General features: G+C 30.9%; 1 protein-coding gene across 1 annotated transcript; it reads right to left on the bottom strand.

The window, feature by feature from the left end:
- Positions 1 to 730: 730 nt before the first annotated feature.
- Positions 731 to 14,019, bottom strand: LOC139487516 (alpha-L-fucosidase-like). Its single transcript, XM_071272374.1, has 9 exons — positions 13,608 to 14,019; positions 13,231 to 13,337; positions 12,141 to 12,271; positions 11,382 to 11,515; positions 9,123 to 9,220; positions 8,300 to 8,432; positions 4,531 to 4,701; positions 1,394 to 3,868; positions 731 to 1,291 (listed from the first exon to the last, which is right to left on the bottom strand). Exons 1-8 carry the CDS (start codon positions 13,961 to 13,963, stop codon positions 3,613 to 3,615), a joined length of 1,386 nt encoding a protein of 461 aa, XP_071128475.1. The 5' UTR covers positions 13,964 to 14,019; the 3' UTR covers positions 731 to 1,291; positions 1,394 to 3,612.
- Between the last annotated feature and the right edge of the window lie 233 nt (positions 14,020 to 14,252).

The raw sequence follows: 14,252 nt of genomic DNA, 5'->3' as shown, positions 1-14,252 counted from the left end.
TGATCACTTGATTTGACTTGAAGTGTCAGAGGTGTGGCATCAAACATAGGATATGCTTGCCCTTCCATATCAATTATTTTTTTGGAAAGTGTGTGTTACCAAAAGTAGAAAAATGTGACATGTAAAGTGGGATGTGATTGCCCTTTCAGAACACACAATCTAAAGTCAATCAGGCTTGTTTTACCCAATGTCAGAGGCGTAAAAAGTAAAATAACAAAAATATGGTCAAAGAAATGAATAATATATAACCGTCATATTCCATAAAATTTTAAGTTGGATATGCATTCTCTTCTAGAGCAAGGAATTGGGTGTGAGTTGTGCACTACTCAATGCAACAGTTTTTTTTAATGGTAGTTTTGTTTGCAAACATATGTAATTGGCCATTTTATACTGTCATTTTCAATTGACCATTTTTTTATAGTATAGATGGGACTTCAAATTTTTTTTTTAGTATTGTAATAATTGCAATTTTACAATGAAATGATAAGAAACATGAAATATGATGTATTCATTAAATTTTGTGTTCAAAATACCAACAAACACTTTACAAAGCCCTCAGTTAAGGACCAATACTTCTATTATTTTCTTTTTCTCAATTTCCCTGTGATGCCCTCAATATTGGGGCAAAAGTTTAAGACACCTGTTATGACCTTTAACATTTTACTTTATTAAAGTCGTCTCTATACATGGAATTATGTGTATGTTCTACATTCTGGATTAAATAACAATAAAAGGCAGACAATTTTATTATTTTATTATGTCATAAAAAAGATTAACACAAAATCAAATGTGTTTCTTTTTTACAAATTTGATTGCAGTATCAGCTGTTTTAATGATTAAGATGTCAATAACATCAATAAGTAAAGCAGGTAATGATAAAAAATATTGATAGATCATAACATAAAAGGAAGATTTTTCTACCAGACATTTTAAAAGACATTATTATACTGTCAATTTCAGTACTTATAAGATCTTTATTGTATACAAAGTTTTATAAAAATTATTAAGCACAACATAAAAATATAAAAAAATAGAGAAATGATACTTTATTAATTGTTTCTTCTCCATGATAATCAGATAACATGCAGATCCAATATAATTCAAGTATATTACAGACAGAATGTTATATTGTGAAAGTTTGAATTTATCATAATCAAAGAATTGCAATGGCAAAGAAAAGCTGATATGGAGTATTACTTCACATAATACAAAAACCTCACTGCACTGATCAAGCACACTAAAAGGAACACAAATTTTATTGCTGTTCTTCATCTCAAACTCACAGAGAGACCTTTTACTCAGATGAGATATGAATAACTACATCTCAAACTCACAGAGAGACCTTTTACTCAGATGAGATATGAATAACTACATCTCAAACTCACAGAGAGACCTTTTACTCAGATGAGGTATGAATAACTACATCTAGAACATTGATGAGATCTTTCTAAATCATACTAACTAGATTTCTATCTTTTTCAAGTTTCCTTTATGTTACTAACATGAAATTAAACGAATAAAATATAAAACAAATTATAATTCAAATTGTCTTGTCTAGATCTATTTTTTAAAATATTCAATAAAAAAATAATCAAAACAAAAAGAATTCACATTAATAACCAGCTACTCTCAGGTTCAAAATCCGAAATGATATATATCTTTCTCTATCTTAAAGTTACATCAAAATATAGGAATGTATTAAAGAAGTATAGAGGCTTGTAAGTTATGGGCGTTTTTCAATAAAAGCGTATATTTCAGACCTAAAAAAATGGAAAATCAACTTGTCTAAAATTTAGTTTCAAGAGTTATTTTGAATACCTCTATTATAGACCTGTTTGTAAACAAAAAGTGCAATCTTAAATACTCCTTAAAATGATATTTTTTTTTCATAATTTGAGTACTGTTTCGTAGGGGACTTTTGTCCCCTACGAAACTGCTTCTAAACACACATATGTTTGCAATTTTAAATGTTTCCTATAGACATTCAAGTTTGTTTACTTTATATACTAGGAAAATCTAATTTTTTTCTGAATTGGAGAACCATTTTTTATCGATAAAGATTAGACAGTACTTCACATATGAAGGTACAACTCATGTTACGTAGTGGACATTTTGATGTGTTTCGTAGGTGACAAATCCGTTTCGTAGTGGACAAAAAGTTTCGTAGTTGAAATCAACCCTATTCTATGTTAATAAAAACATAATAAAAATTACATGAAACTAACCCTTGGTATTTGCTTTGCACGAATATAATTGAAAAAAGAGTAAAAAAAGACTGTATGGTAGTGGTAGTGTCCCCTACGAAACGTTTTTCTCCCATACTTGTTTCGTAGATGACCGTTTCGTAGGGGACGTATTCACATGTTTTATTTTTTTTCCACAATCCCTTTATTGCAAAAGTAACAAGACTGATTGTATTCATCAAAGCATGTATTAAGCTGTACACTGATATTTTTTTCATAATTTTAAAACCAGATACTGATGGAGATTTGACCCGTTTCGTAGTGGACATTTACAAAAATACGGTATCACTCTGGTCCATTTGATGTGCTCAATTTTTTTTACCAACAATTTAATTGCCGTTATAAAAGCATCACTTCTTTTGTAAAACCCTAATGTTTATATCTCCTGCAAACAAAAATTACATTGATTTTATAAAACGGTTTATTAGCAAATTTTAATGACTTCGTTTCGTAGTGGACATTTTGTTAGGGACACACCTTCTGAAATTAAAAATCCTATGTTAAAAGCTGTTTATCATAATATGTTGGCTCTAAACATACTTTTGAATTATTAAAGAACTTATATTAAGTAAAAATAACATTTATTTCTACAGTTTTTTACGATATTTTAGAGTATGAATGTTGAACAGGCGGTCTAGGGACATGCCATTTTGGTTGTTTTGGACCATTCAGGAATCAATAAATTAGCAATCCCTTTACCTGTGGTGTGACAATAATACCTAACATATAGTAATAACAATTTCCTGAAAGACTTAACTTATTTTCAATTATACATTGACAACAGTAAGAGTAAACAAATCATTCTCATTCATTTAAAGAGAATTTTAAGTTTTTTGGGGGGGGACATTATTTAAAACTATTGCTTTCAGGAAATACACAGGAAATAAAGTTTACTGATTCATGTTTTCTTGTCATTCATTGACCTAGAATGTGTGAATTTGAAGTTACACCTTATTCAATTAACTACCTCCGAATTGAGCACATTTTATGCAAAAGTTTTCTCCCCTGGTTAACTGTTGCTTCTTTGATGATTTGTCAACAATTATATATTTCTTTAAATGCTTCTTTAAATCTAAGATGCTTATCCATTTCAGCAGTTTTAAATTCCAAAAAGTTTAAATTCTCAAATTTGTCCTGTATTGGTTACAAATTTTCAAAGTTACAATGATTTGTATTTTCATCCATGATAGCCATAGAAAACTATCCAGAAGATAAAATTATAAATTATGAAAACTAAAAATAGGTAAAATAATAAAACAGAAGATCTGAGTTTGCAGGCAGAGATTCACGGATAAATATTTTCATCTGTCTAGTATGGAGTTTTCTTAAAAACACCCCAAAAAACTATGAATTACAATATTTTTGCAGTCTAGTTCTTGAGACCCTCAATCTTTAATACCCATGCATCAGTACAAGGTAGTTGATTAGATGGAATAACTGGTACACTAATGTCAATGCCTCCTTTGGTACCAGGCTTCCAATTTAACTTTGTACTGTATCCCAGCATTGAGACCACAGTTGTAGTTGATGGTAATGGTGCCCCTAGAGTCAATACCTTCCCTTGAGGCCACGAAAGTAGAATAGCATACACGTCTAAACTATCACTGGATTTCTGTGACGTATACCTATAATAGAAGGTTTTAAAAATAATTAATTATGAAATAATAAACACAACATATCATTATAATGGATACAGTTTGATTTGCAATTAAATTTTTTTGAACATTTACATTTCATTTAGGGTAGATCGTGTGATTTTTTTCTGAGCATCCTGTCTGGGCATGTTGCAAAAATGCTTTTTAGTTGAAAAAATATTTTACTAAGAATCATTCAATATACAACAAAAACATACAAATCTTGAATTCTTAGATAAAGCTATCAAAACAAATTAGTTGTGTTAAGTGTTTTCAAAACACTCAGAAAAAAAACCTTTGAAAATCAAGGGCAGATAATTATACTGAATTGTGATGGTGCAGCATTGTAATCATAAATGTCTGCCAAGGGTTAAAGGGAGGGGACTGGATTGTAACCCTTTCACTGCTAAGATGCTTGAAGTTCAATTTAGAAGTTGCGTATTTTATAAAAATCTGTTTATTGTTAAAGTCTGCATATTTTCTTCAAATATGATATGCTGTCTTTTTGATGCATACTAACATGTATCTTTAATCATTTTTAAGTCTTTAATCACTTTTTATATTAGTTATACATTATTTTCCATGTTATATATATCTTGCACATATAATAACTTGTTATGTGGACAAAATCATAGTTAATACACAATAATTACCATATGTTTTTAGTAATTGTATCATTCTGATGAGTCCATGGCTTAGATCCATAAATAGATTCTCCATTCACTTTTAACCAATCACCAAGCTGTCGTAGTCTTTCTTGAAATATTGGCACTATCATTCCATCATGTGTTGGACCTATATTGATCAAAATATTCCCACCACAACTGTAAAACAAATGTATGATCTGGTTAGAAGCTTTCATAGTTGTCTCCCTTTACAAAATGCCCAACTCCAAATCATTTCTACACCTCTTTAGGAAACACTTATATATAGATATTTGTCAATGCTGTGGATTCATCATAGAATCAAAGCGCTGTAAGCACTGTAGGCAGTTAACCAAAAACCAAGGCAAACATAATTATGAAAACTGTGGAAATGTTGCTTCAACTTTTTTTTAAAGATTTAAAAGAACAAACATTAAACATTCACATAAAATTGTACATTTATGTTCATTTAAAGAATTAATCATTAAGGCAAATAATTCATATTTTATCAAGGTTTTCAATAGCAATGCACATGACCACGAATGGTCATGAGTCTTTCATGAGTCAGCAGTGGTACAAATTTGCAATGATTGCAGTTCTTCTAGTTGATTGTAATTGTTCGTATTAGTTGACTGTTAGTAGTTCAAGTTGACTTTAGTACGAGCTTGTAAAAGTATGAATGGACTTGCTTCCCTGGAAAGAAAACTGAGTTTGTGTTGTACAGTACAAAAGTTATGAGACACAAATCAGACAAATGTTTACTACTACAGGGATCAATGGTGAGGTCTGACTGACCTGTCCATAGTACATGTAAATGACTCCCACCTTCACCCCAAGTCCATGATGTCTAAGTTTGGAATAAAATGACAGGTGTTAGGGTCTAGCAAAGTGATATGCATATGTGTCGCCTATGAGATTGACCTTGTATGTCATTCCATCTTTTTTGAAATGACAAACAGGAATGAAAATGGTATAGGCATTGGTATCTCAATCTTTTACAAGTTCTCAAAACACACACAAGAGGGTGTGGGGTGACCCTAGGGACTACCCCTATTTTTCATTTGATTTTTTATATTGTCCCATACATGAATATATATGGTTTATGAGTGGGGATCTTGACCGTTATCAAGTTTTCAAACAGGAGAGGGTGGGGGACCCCAGTGACTTCCGCTATATTTCATTTGATATATTTATATTGTCCAATACATGAATATATATGGTTGAGGGGTGGGGATCTCATCTGTTTCTGATTTATTAAACAGGAGTGGGTAGGGTGACCCTAAGGACTCTCTCTATATTTCATTTGATTAGTTCTCATACATGAATATATATGGTTTAATTTAAAGGTGGGGATCTGGACTGTTTCCAAGTTCTTAAACATGAGGGGTAAGGTGACCACAGGGACTTCCCCTACATATTTCATTTAATTTGTTATATTGTCCCCTACATGAAGATATATGGTTTAGGGGTGGGGATCTCGACCGTTACCAAGTTCTAAAATATGAGGGGGTGGGGTGACCCTAGGGACTTCTCCTGTTTTTCATTTGATTAGTTATTTAGTCTCATACATGAATGTATATGGTTGAGGGGTGGGATCTCATCTGTTTCAAAGTTATCAAACAGGAGGAGGTATAGTGGCCCAATGGACTCCACCTATATATTAAATAATTTGCTTACATTCAGGTATCATATAATATAGTTGCACTATTTGTGCCTGTCCCATGTCAGGAGCCTGTTATTCAGTGGTTGTCGTTTGTTTTTGTGTTACATATTTGTTTTTTGTTAAAAAAATTTATATAAATAGGGCCGTTAGTTTTCTCGTTTGACTTGTTCTACATTGTCTTATCGGGGCCTTTTATAGCCGACTATGCGGTATGGGCTTTGCTCATTGTTGAAGGGTGTACGATGACCTATTGTTGTTATTGTCTGTGTCATTTTGGTCTCTTATAGATAGTTGTCTCATTGGCAATCATACCAGATCTTTTTTTTTTATATTTATAAGAAACTTCCAGCTATTTTAACTGACCTATCAAAATTGAGAAGAAAAAAATACCCCTTGCAATTGCAGTAATATGTTTAACTTGAAAAGCATCTAATATGCATTACCAACATTTATCACTGATAAAGAAAACTGATACTGTTACCAGGAACATATATATTGTTAGATAAACTGTTCCCAGATGTCACGTTGTAATGGATTTTGACATTAAAATTGGTGTACAAAATATTTTCTGCTTTTGATTTCTTTTACATACATCTGTTGGTTTTCAATTCTAGTGTTTGTATTTATTTACTATGCATAGATGTATCTTGTCACCTGTCTGGATTTTTTCAGTTGATATCCAAAACCCGGGGTTACCCTTATCCGCTTCCGGAATCGGATCCGATATTTTAATTGTCTTCTCGTGGCAGCCATTTTTTTTTCGATGTTGTTTTTGACAGACAGTGAGATACGATTTTACTCGGATTTACACATTATTTGTCAGCGATTTTCTGTATAAAGCTAGCGATTGAACAAATTGAACATCGCTGCCATGAATAGTAATGATGAAAATAAGTTTGAGATCGTTTATTAGGAAACTTTGGTAAAAATGTTTGCAAAGTTATTTTTTATTTTCTTTCAAGGTCCGTCGGGCATGTCAGGCATAGCTAGTAACCAAGTAGTAATTCCGACTACAAAAGTAGAAGGTCGCAGACCTCGGACCACCGCTAATTTGAATCCCTGCGTCCAAATTTAAAAGATACGAAAATATCAACTTCTAATTCAAAATTGCCGCCAACAGCGTGATCAGTTGAAATATATTAATAGACTACCGACGTAGATGACTACGTATTGACGACAAACAATATTCCTACGACTTTTGCAATTTGGGAAATCTTAACTACTTGTCTTTAGAGATTTTCGGCGATTAAAAATTTCATACATTTGTTCTTTGACATCTTAGCCAAAAGCTCAGGGGAGAATAAACTACATAAGGATTCCTAATGTGCTCTACTTCCTATGTGCAACTTCAAAACTTTTGGGAAAATCGACGATCATTTAAGGTTTTTCTGGTCATATTTTTTGTAATCCAGAATGAAAAGTATGAAAAAACTGTACAATAAGTTATAAATAATATAGTAGCCAGCTAGATGATAACAATGGCTCGTATTTCCGAATTCATTGGGTAGAACACAAATCCAGGGTGCTCGCATAAGGCAGCTTAACTGCCTAAAAATGGTATAGAATTTTTATAAAAATAGCACCTAAAAGGGAAGTAATTCTAAGTTTAATTATAAAAAAAAAAGAAAATAGAGAGGATTACTGACTATATTATTTATTCTAATAATAAATTTAAAAAAAAAGTATCTTGAATTTGTTATGGAACAAATTGAAGCAAGTCTTACATAGTTTTACATGTATTGACTTTTCTTACAATCTAGAATACGTGTTATTCTAAGCCATACTTTGTGGGCAAAGGCAATAGTGTTCCACAGATGAGATTTTCCTGGAGTTGCTAATGACTGCAGAGATTAACTTTATGAATATCAAAGGAGTTTATATTGTCTCACTGGCAATTATACCACATTTCATTATTTTATGTCAAGTATGTTTATTTAGATATTTAGATACAATAATACAAAGGAAGTATAAGAAGATTTTATATATTTATATTATGTCAATAAAACCACCATCCCTAGAATCCAGATGACATGGTTGTGTGAAATTATAGGTCATGATACATCTTTCAGCTTATATAATCAGTGCAACTTTTGCTGCATAAAAACAAATACTTACCTTACAGTGGAAACAATTTCAGATAAAAGGTCATGTAAGGTTAGAAAGTCAGCCAGCCGTGCATTACGTCTGTATCCCCATGAATATCGGTCAATCGTCATAGCATTCTCCCATTTCTTCTTTTGTAACTTTCCTACAATGAACAATCAATTAGCAAGACATCACAATTTAGATTGATTTATTTTTTTCTGTTTGCTCAATGTTGAGTTTAAAGATATAATGAATTGTAGTAATTTTAACAATATGGGACCATATACCGGTAGTCATTCTGGAAACCATCCTTTTTAAAAAGCTTGTGTCAATATATTATATATGTTCAATGAATGTAAAAGATCTTACATGAAGGTGTGTCATGTTCCTTGTTATACAAATATTTTACCCCATTTACAAATGTGTTCTAAGCAAGAACATTGTGTTATCTCTTTAATATATTAATTTACAAACATATTTAAAAAATTACAAAATAATAATCAAATGTAAAACTGTATGACAGTATTACTCAAACTCTGTGGAAATTTAACCATTTCCTAACTAATTAAAGAAAAACATTTGATAAATGAGTGGTTGTCGATGATCTCAGAAGATGATTGGATGAGTTTATAGATCATACTATTTATCAGCTCATTGAATGAATCATAATATGCTAACAGGTGTTAAGAAATTGACAACCATTTGGAATGCAGAAGGCACTCAATAGTGAAATAAAATCAATTTTAAAGTCCTCACCGAGGCTCAGACTAAAATTCAATAATTCAAAAATCTCAGTCAGATAAATCAGATAATCCACCAGTACTAATGTTATAATCTAAATGTAATCCTATACCTGGATTATATTTATCATTACAATTGAGAAATCCTCCATGTTTGCATCTAATGTTTTTACCCCATCTATCATTAACACATACAGTATCCTTTACAGGGCTGCAAAATAATATACTTTAATGTAATGTAGTTATATTGGGTAAAGTATAGATGGTTGCTTTTATTGTTTGGTATACTAAATATGTGTAGCATGAGAGATTGAGATTTTGGATTTTGATCATTTTTTAGATTGAAATGTTTCCCTTTGTATAGTTATTGGAATTTGGTTTGGAAATTAATTTTACTCTAAAAATAATTGTTATTTAGTGATTAAGATATTCAAAGAATATATAAAAAGAAGATAAAGATAAAAATAAATAGATTTTAATTTTATTGTAAAAAGAGATTTTTGATACTCTCGTAGGTTAAAGTTGACTGCAATTGCGCAGATAATAGCGTGGGTAATTTAAAGAGGTTGACATTTAATTTTGTCACTCACTGACAAGTTTTTGGGAACACAATGTGACATGTGTAAATGGAAACAGAATTGTGAACATTCAAATATTGTAAGTTGAATAATGATTATTATGAAGTAATGTTATTGTTTTAAAACAAGTTTTTATCATAGTAAACTTTCGAGTGAGAAGCAAACCACTTGTAGCATGTGGTTTAGGTGAGAAGCAATAATTAAAGTTATTACATATTATTTAAGACAAGTAAGATATAGAAGATATTTAAAAAGTCATATTCATTCAAAAGTTGTAAGTTTAGTTATGGAGAAGCTATTTAGATTTTTATGATAAGTCTGGAATAAGGTTAATTTCAGAATTGGTAATACTTTGAAACAGTTAATTTGGTTATTTTAAATAGAAATCCATTATAAAAATTACATTTTAGTAATTGTTTAAAGTTTAAAGATTTGATTAATTATTAAACTTTATGATAAAAAATAAGAAAGGAAATTTCAGTGAGGAAATAGAAATGTATGCACTTAATTATATGGATAAAATTTATATACAGAGATGAAACATACTAATGTTCTTTATTTTTGTTTCTTTCATACTGTATATTAGACGTTGCCTGAAATTTATATAAATTGAAACTAGAAGATTTTTAATGTGAAATTTTTATAACAGAAGAAATAGTTGTGATATTATGATGATATATATATATATGGAGAATTTAATAAACTATGATGAATATTTTTATACATCTTATTTCATAACACCTGTGTCGTTACATATGTTCAACCATGACACAATCTCTATGTGCCTAATCCAAGCCGAGTGAGGAGCCTGTTATTCAGTGATTCTTGTATGTTGCTGTATATTATATTTGTTTATTGTTTTGTACTTCAATCCTGCAATTAATTTTCTGGTTTGAATTGTTCACATTTTGTCATTTTTGGGCCTTTCAGATAGCTTACTACATGGATTTTTCTCATTGTTGGAGGTTGTACAGTAACCTGTAGTGCCTTACTTCTATGTCATTTAGTTTTTGGTGGAAATTTGTCTCATTGGCAACCATACCATATCCTAATTGTATAGCTGCGGAACCGTAGCTCTTAGGTCCTTATGCTATTTTTTGACTATTTGCGGACCATACATCATGTATGGTCCGCAAATAGTCAAAAATAGCTCTTAGGTCCTTATGCTATTTTTTGACTATTTGCGGACCATACATCATGTATGGTCCGCAAATAGTCAAAAAATAGCATAAGGACCTAAGAGCTACGGTTCCGCAGCTACTAATTGTATATCACATGTAACAGACAGGCAAAAGATACCAGAGGGACATTCAAACTAATTCTAAATAAACTGACAACGCCATGGCTAAAAAAAAAAAGACACACACAAAATCAATTAAATCAAAAGTAAGTGGTGGATACAGAACTTGTAAGCTATTTTTCAATTTCAACTTCAATACAGCACCTATCCACCAGGGTTCAAACGATGACAATGTAATCAAAGTTTTTGATTAAGAAGTACTAAGGATTCATTATCATTCGTTGGATACCAATTTTCATGGATTTCGTGGGTACAAGTGAATCACAGAATTAAATATTCAACATATAACATATTTTCTATAGGATTGTATGCTAACTTCTATAGGATTGTATGCTAACTTCGGCAAAACCATGAAATTACAATGTACATATCCAAAGAAACGCAAGTTTTCCTTATTCCGTGTGACAATTGGTACCCACGAAAGAATAAATCCTCAGTATGCTAAAACATTTTGTTTATATAGCAAGGTTAAGAAGTGAATGAGATTCCGTTACCTATCATTATAAAGCCAGGCTAAGAATTCTGTGGCATTCCAGTAAACATCAGTGGTTTCCCAGTCTCCATCAGACCATATAACGTCAGGTTTGTAAGTTTTCACTAACTCATATAGCTCTGGCATTGTTTTACTCTACATTTAAAATAATAAAAAATTGACTAAAGTCCACAACTTTTGGAACTTATACCTAGAGGTCATCATACATTTTTCTTTTTACCACATTATAGAATCATCTGATAACATTTCATTAAAAATAAAGTAGATATGACATAATTTCAAATAATTAATATCAGAAAAATACACAAGATCAGAAATAAACCAGTTTCTTAAAGACTTACATTGATTTGTTATGATTTGTAATAACATTGAACATGTTTCCCCCTCTATCAGATTGTACTTCTTCCATATAATGTAATGTAGTGTCAAATAATTTCTTTTCCATGGTTATTGTATAACCTGTCATTGTCTGTACAATTTTAACCAAATATATGTAAAAGCTATGTATTTTTCTTTTCATAAATGCTCTGCCACTCTATTGGATGCATGATCTTTTATTGGTCAATAAACAAGTTTTTTAATTTTTAATTTTTGTTATTTAAAAAATGTTGATGTTCTCACAAGTTATCACTTAGGAGTATATCTTAATTATTTTTTTGTCTTTGAGTGCCCCTTGAAATTGCCTGCTTAGAGTATTTTATGAAATCTAATTAAAACCTACACTTTCCGAGGTTCAGGACATAAAATTAGACTGACTTACTTTCACAAAATCCTGAGTTTTAAATCCACTGGCTTTGTCTGCCATATATAGTGGATTAAACCATTCCAGTAAAGAATGGTACAGTCCTAAATGTAAATCTGTTTTACTCTTTATAGCTGTGGCTAATTCACCTGTAATAATAAATAGATATGTAATATGAGAGCTTGTCAAAATTAAATTCAGTTGAGATTATATATACATGTACTGTAAAGGTATTTGAAAAGTAAATGTGGTATTTGAAAAGTAAAGGCAGCTTACTACATGTCCTTAAATTGTGTATATTCTTGATATTTTTTATGCCCTTTTGGTTTAAAGTATCACCTGTCAACAAAAAACCGAAAGAACATCAACTTGTCAATGCAACAGAACTTCTATAAACAACTGTCATACAAGTGGATGGCTTTAGCTAGCTATAAAACCAGGTTTAACCCATCATTTTCTGAGGAAGATGGCTGTAAAGGCATATTGTACAATGCACAGCTATTTTCCAATTTCTGTTGGTTTGTGTTTGATTTCGTCAGGTTTAATTGACTTCCTACCTTTTGGAATTTACCTTGGAGTTACGTTATACGTGGGAGGTTAAATTAGGGTAAAAAAAAATTGCGCTTTTCATTAAGTAAGGTATTCAAAATATTTTGGTGGTTATTAATTTGGCGGATTTAAACCTTTTCTACAATACTATTGCATGTGCACTTGTAAATTAGCTGAATTTGTTTTGGCAATTTTGTCCTTTCAGCGAAAATAAGCAAAAATTTACACCCAGCGAAAATAACCTGTCATATGGTCAAATGATGGTAATACTTTTTTTCATTACTTATTTCTTCCCAGCTCCAGTCTAAACTACAATTTGTAGATCTGAATGTTTACAAATTACATACAGATTACAATTATATTATTTGAGCATTAATTAAAAAAAAATGTTGTCTCAACTAATTACAACAGATGAAACCATAAGGCCTCAAATACATACATTTTTGTACATGTACAAAGCATCTCTTTAGCTCATTTTCAAATTAAACAATTTAGAACTATCTAACCTATAGACATGATATATTACATGTATGTGCATTTTGTAATAAAGAAAGCATACCAACAAGATCTCTCTTTGGACCAACATCCATGGAATTCCAGTTCCAGGAATAATTAGATGGCCAATTTGTAAAACCTTCATGATGCTTGGTTACCAATACAATATATCTACAAAAAAGTTAAATAGAAACCAGTTAATATTTAAATGAGGAAAGCTTTATCTGTTGTATCCTATATCTTAAGTTTGTGTACATTGTATTATATGTGGATGAAATTGTAAAAATAAAATGTTGTATGCGTTTGAAAAAATGAGAGTAATATCTGATGTTTTAATAATTTTATATCCATGAATGTTGATGAAATTGTTGCCACTAAAGTTTTGAAGGTTACATGATACATGTGTACTTGTAACTGTAACACTAATTCGTGATATTTTACCTTGCACCGGATGCCTTAAATATATTTGCCCATTCATCAGCATTGTAAAATTCAGTTGTAAACTTGGGAGCAAAATCTGCATATGTAAAGCCTGGTCTATAATTTTTGTTCATGAAGTCAACTATTCCTGGCTCTTTAGCAGTTTTCCATCTATACCAGAACCATTCGCTTCCAAATGATGGTACAGAAAACACTCCCCAGTGAATAAAGATACCAATTTTTGCTTCGTCATACCAACTTGGTAGTGGTCTGGAATCTAAAGACTTCCAATCTGGTTCATATCTAAGACTGACAACAATTAGAAAGCTAGATATCAATAAAATTAACAGAGTATTTAGACTGAATTTGGAAACCATTTTTGTTTGTTAGTAAGAGTCACATGACAAGTCATATGATTTACAGTAAAGGTTGTGCTAAATTAATGATGTCAATTCTGATTGTGTACCCAATGACGGATTTAAATTAAATCAAATCAAAAGCTTTATTTGGAGTCGGGATGTCAATGATATTTTTAATTTCATTTAAATATTTTGGATTTTTTTTATTGAAAAAAGGGGGGGGGGGGGGTCTTAAAGTCAAACTATATTAAAGAATGATGACACTAGTTGGTGCAAAGCAAAGTCAAAGTGCTTAAATTGCTATGCA

The sequence above is a fragment of the Mytilus edulis genome, chromosome 9, assembly GCF_963676685.1.
Source record: "Mytilus edulis chromosome 9, xbMytEdul2.2, whole genome shotgun sequence".
NCBI classification, from domain to species: Eukaryota; Metazoa; Mollusca; class Bivalvia; order Mytilida; family Mytilidae; genus Mytilus; species Mytilus edulis.
The sequence above is the reverse complement of the archived record's forward strand: the minus strand, read 5'-3'. Positions and strand labels throughout refer to the sequence as shown.

What these genes read in the sequence shown, in the direction of transcription:
- LOC139487516 (XM_071272374.1), bottom strand. Translation starts at nt 13,963, where the DNA reads ATGGTTTCCAAATTCAGTCTAAATACTCTGTTAATTTTATTGATATCT. An exon ending in AAACTCAGGATTTTGTGAAA is followed by an intron (nt 11,516 to 12,140) that starts GTAAGTCAGTCT and finishes TTTTAAATGTAG; the next exon opens with AGTAAAACAATGCCAGAGCT. An exon ending in GAAATTGTTTCCACTGTAAG is followed by an intron (nt 4,702 to 8,299) that starts GTAAGTATTTGT and finishes TTTGTTTTACAG; the next exon opens with TTGTGGTGGGAATATTTTGA.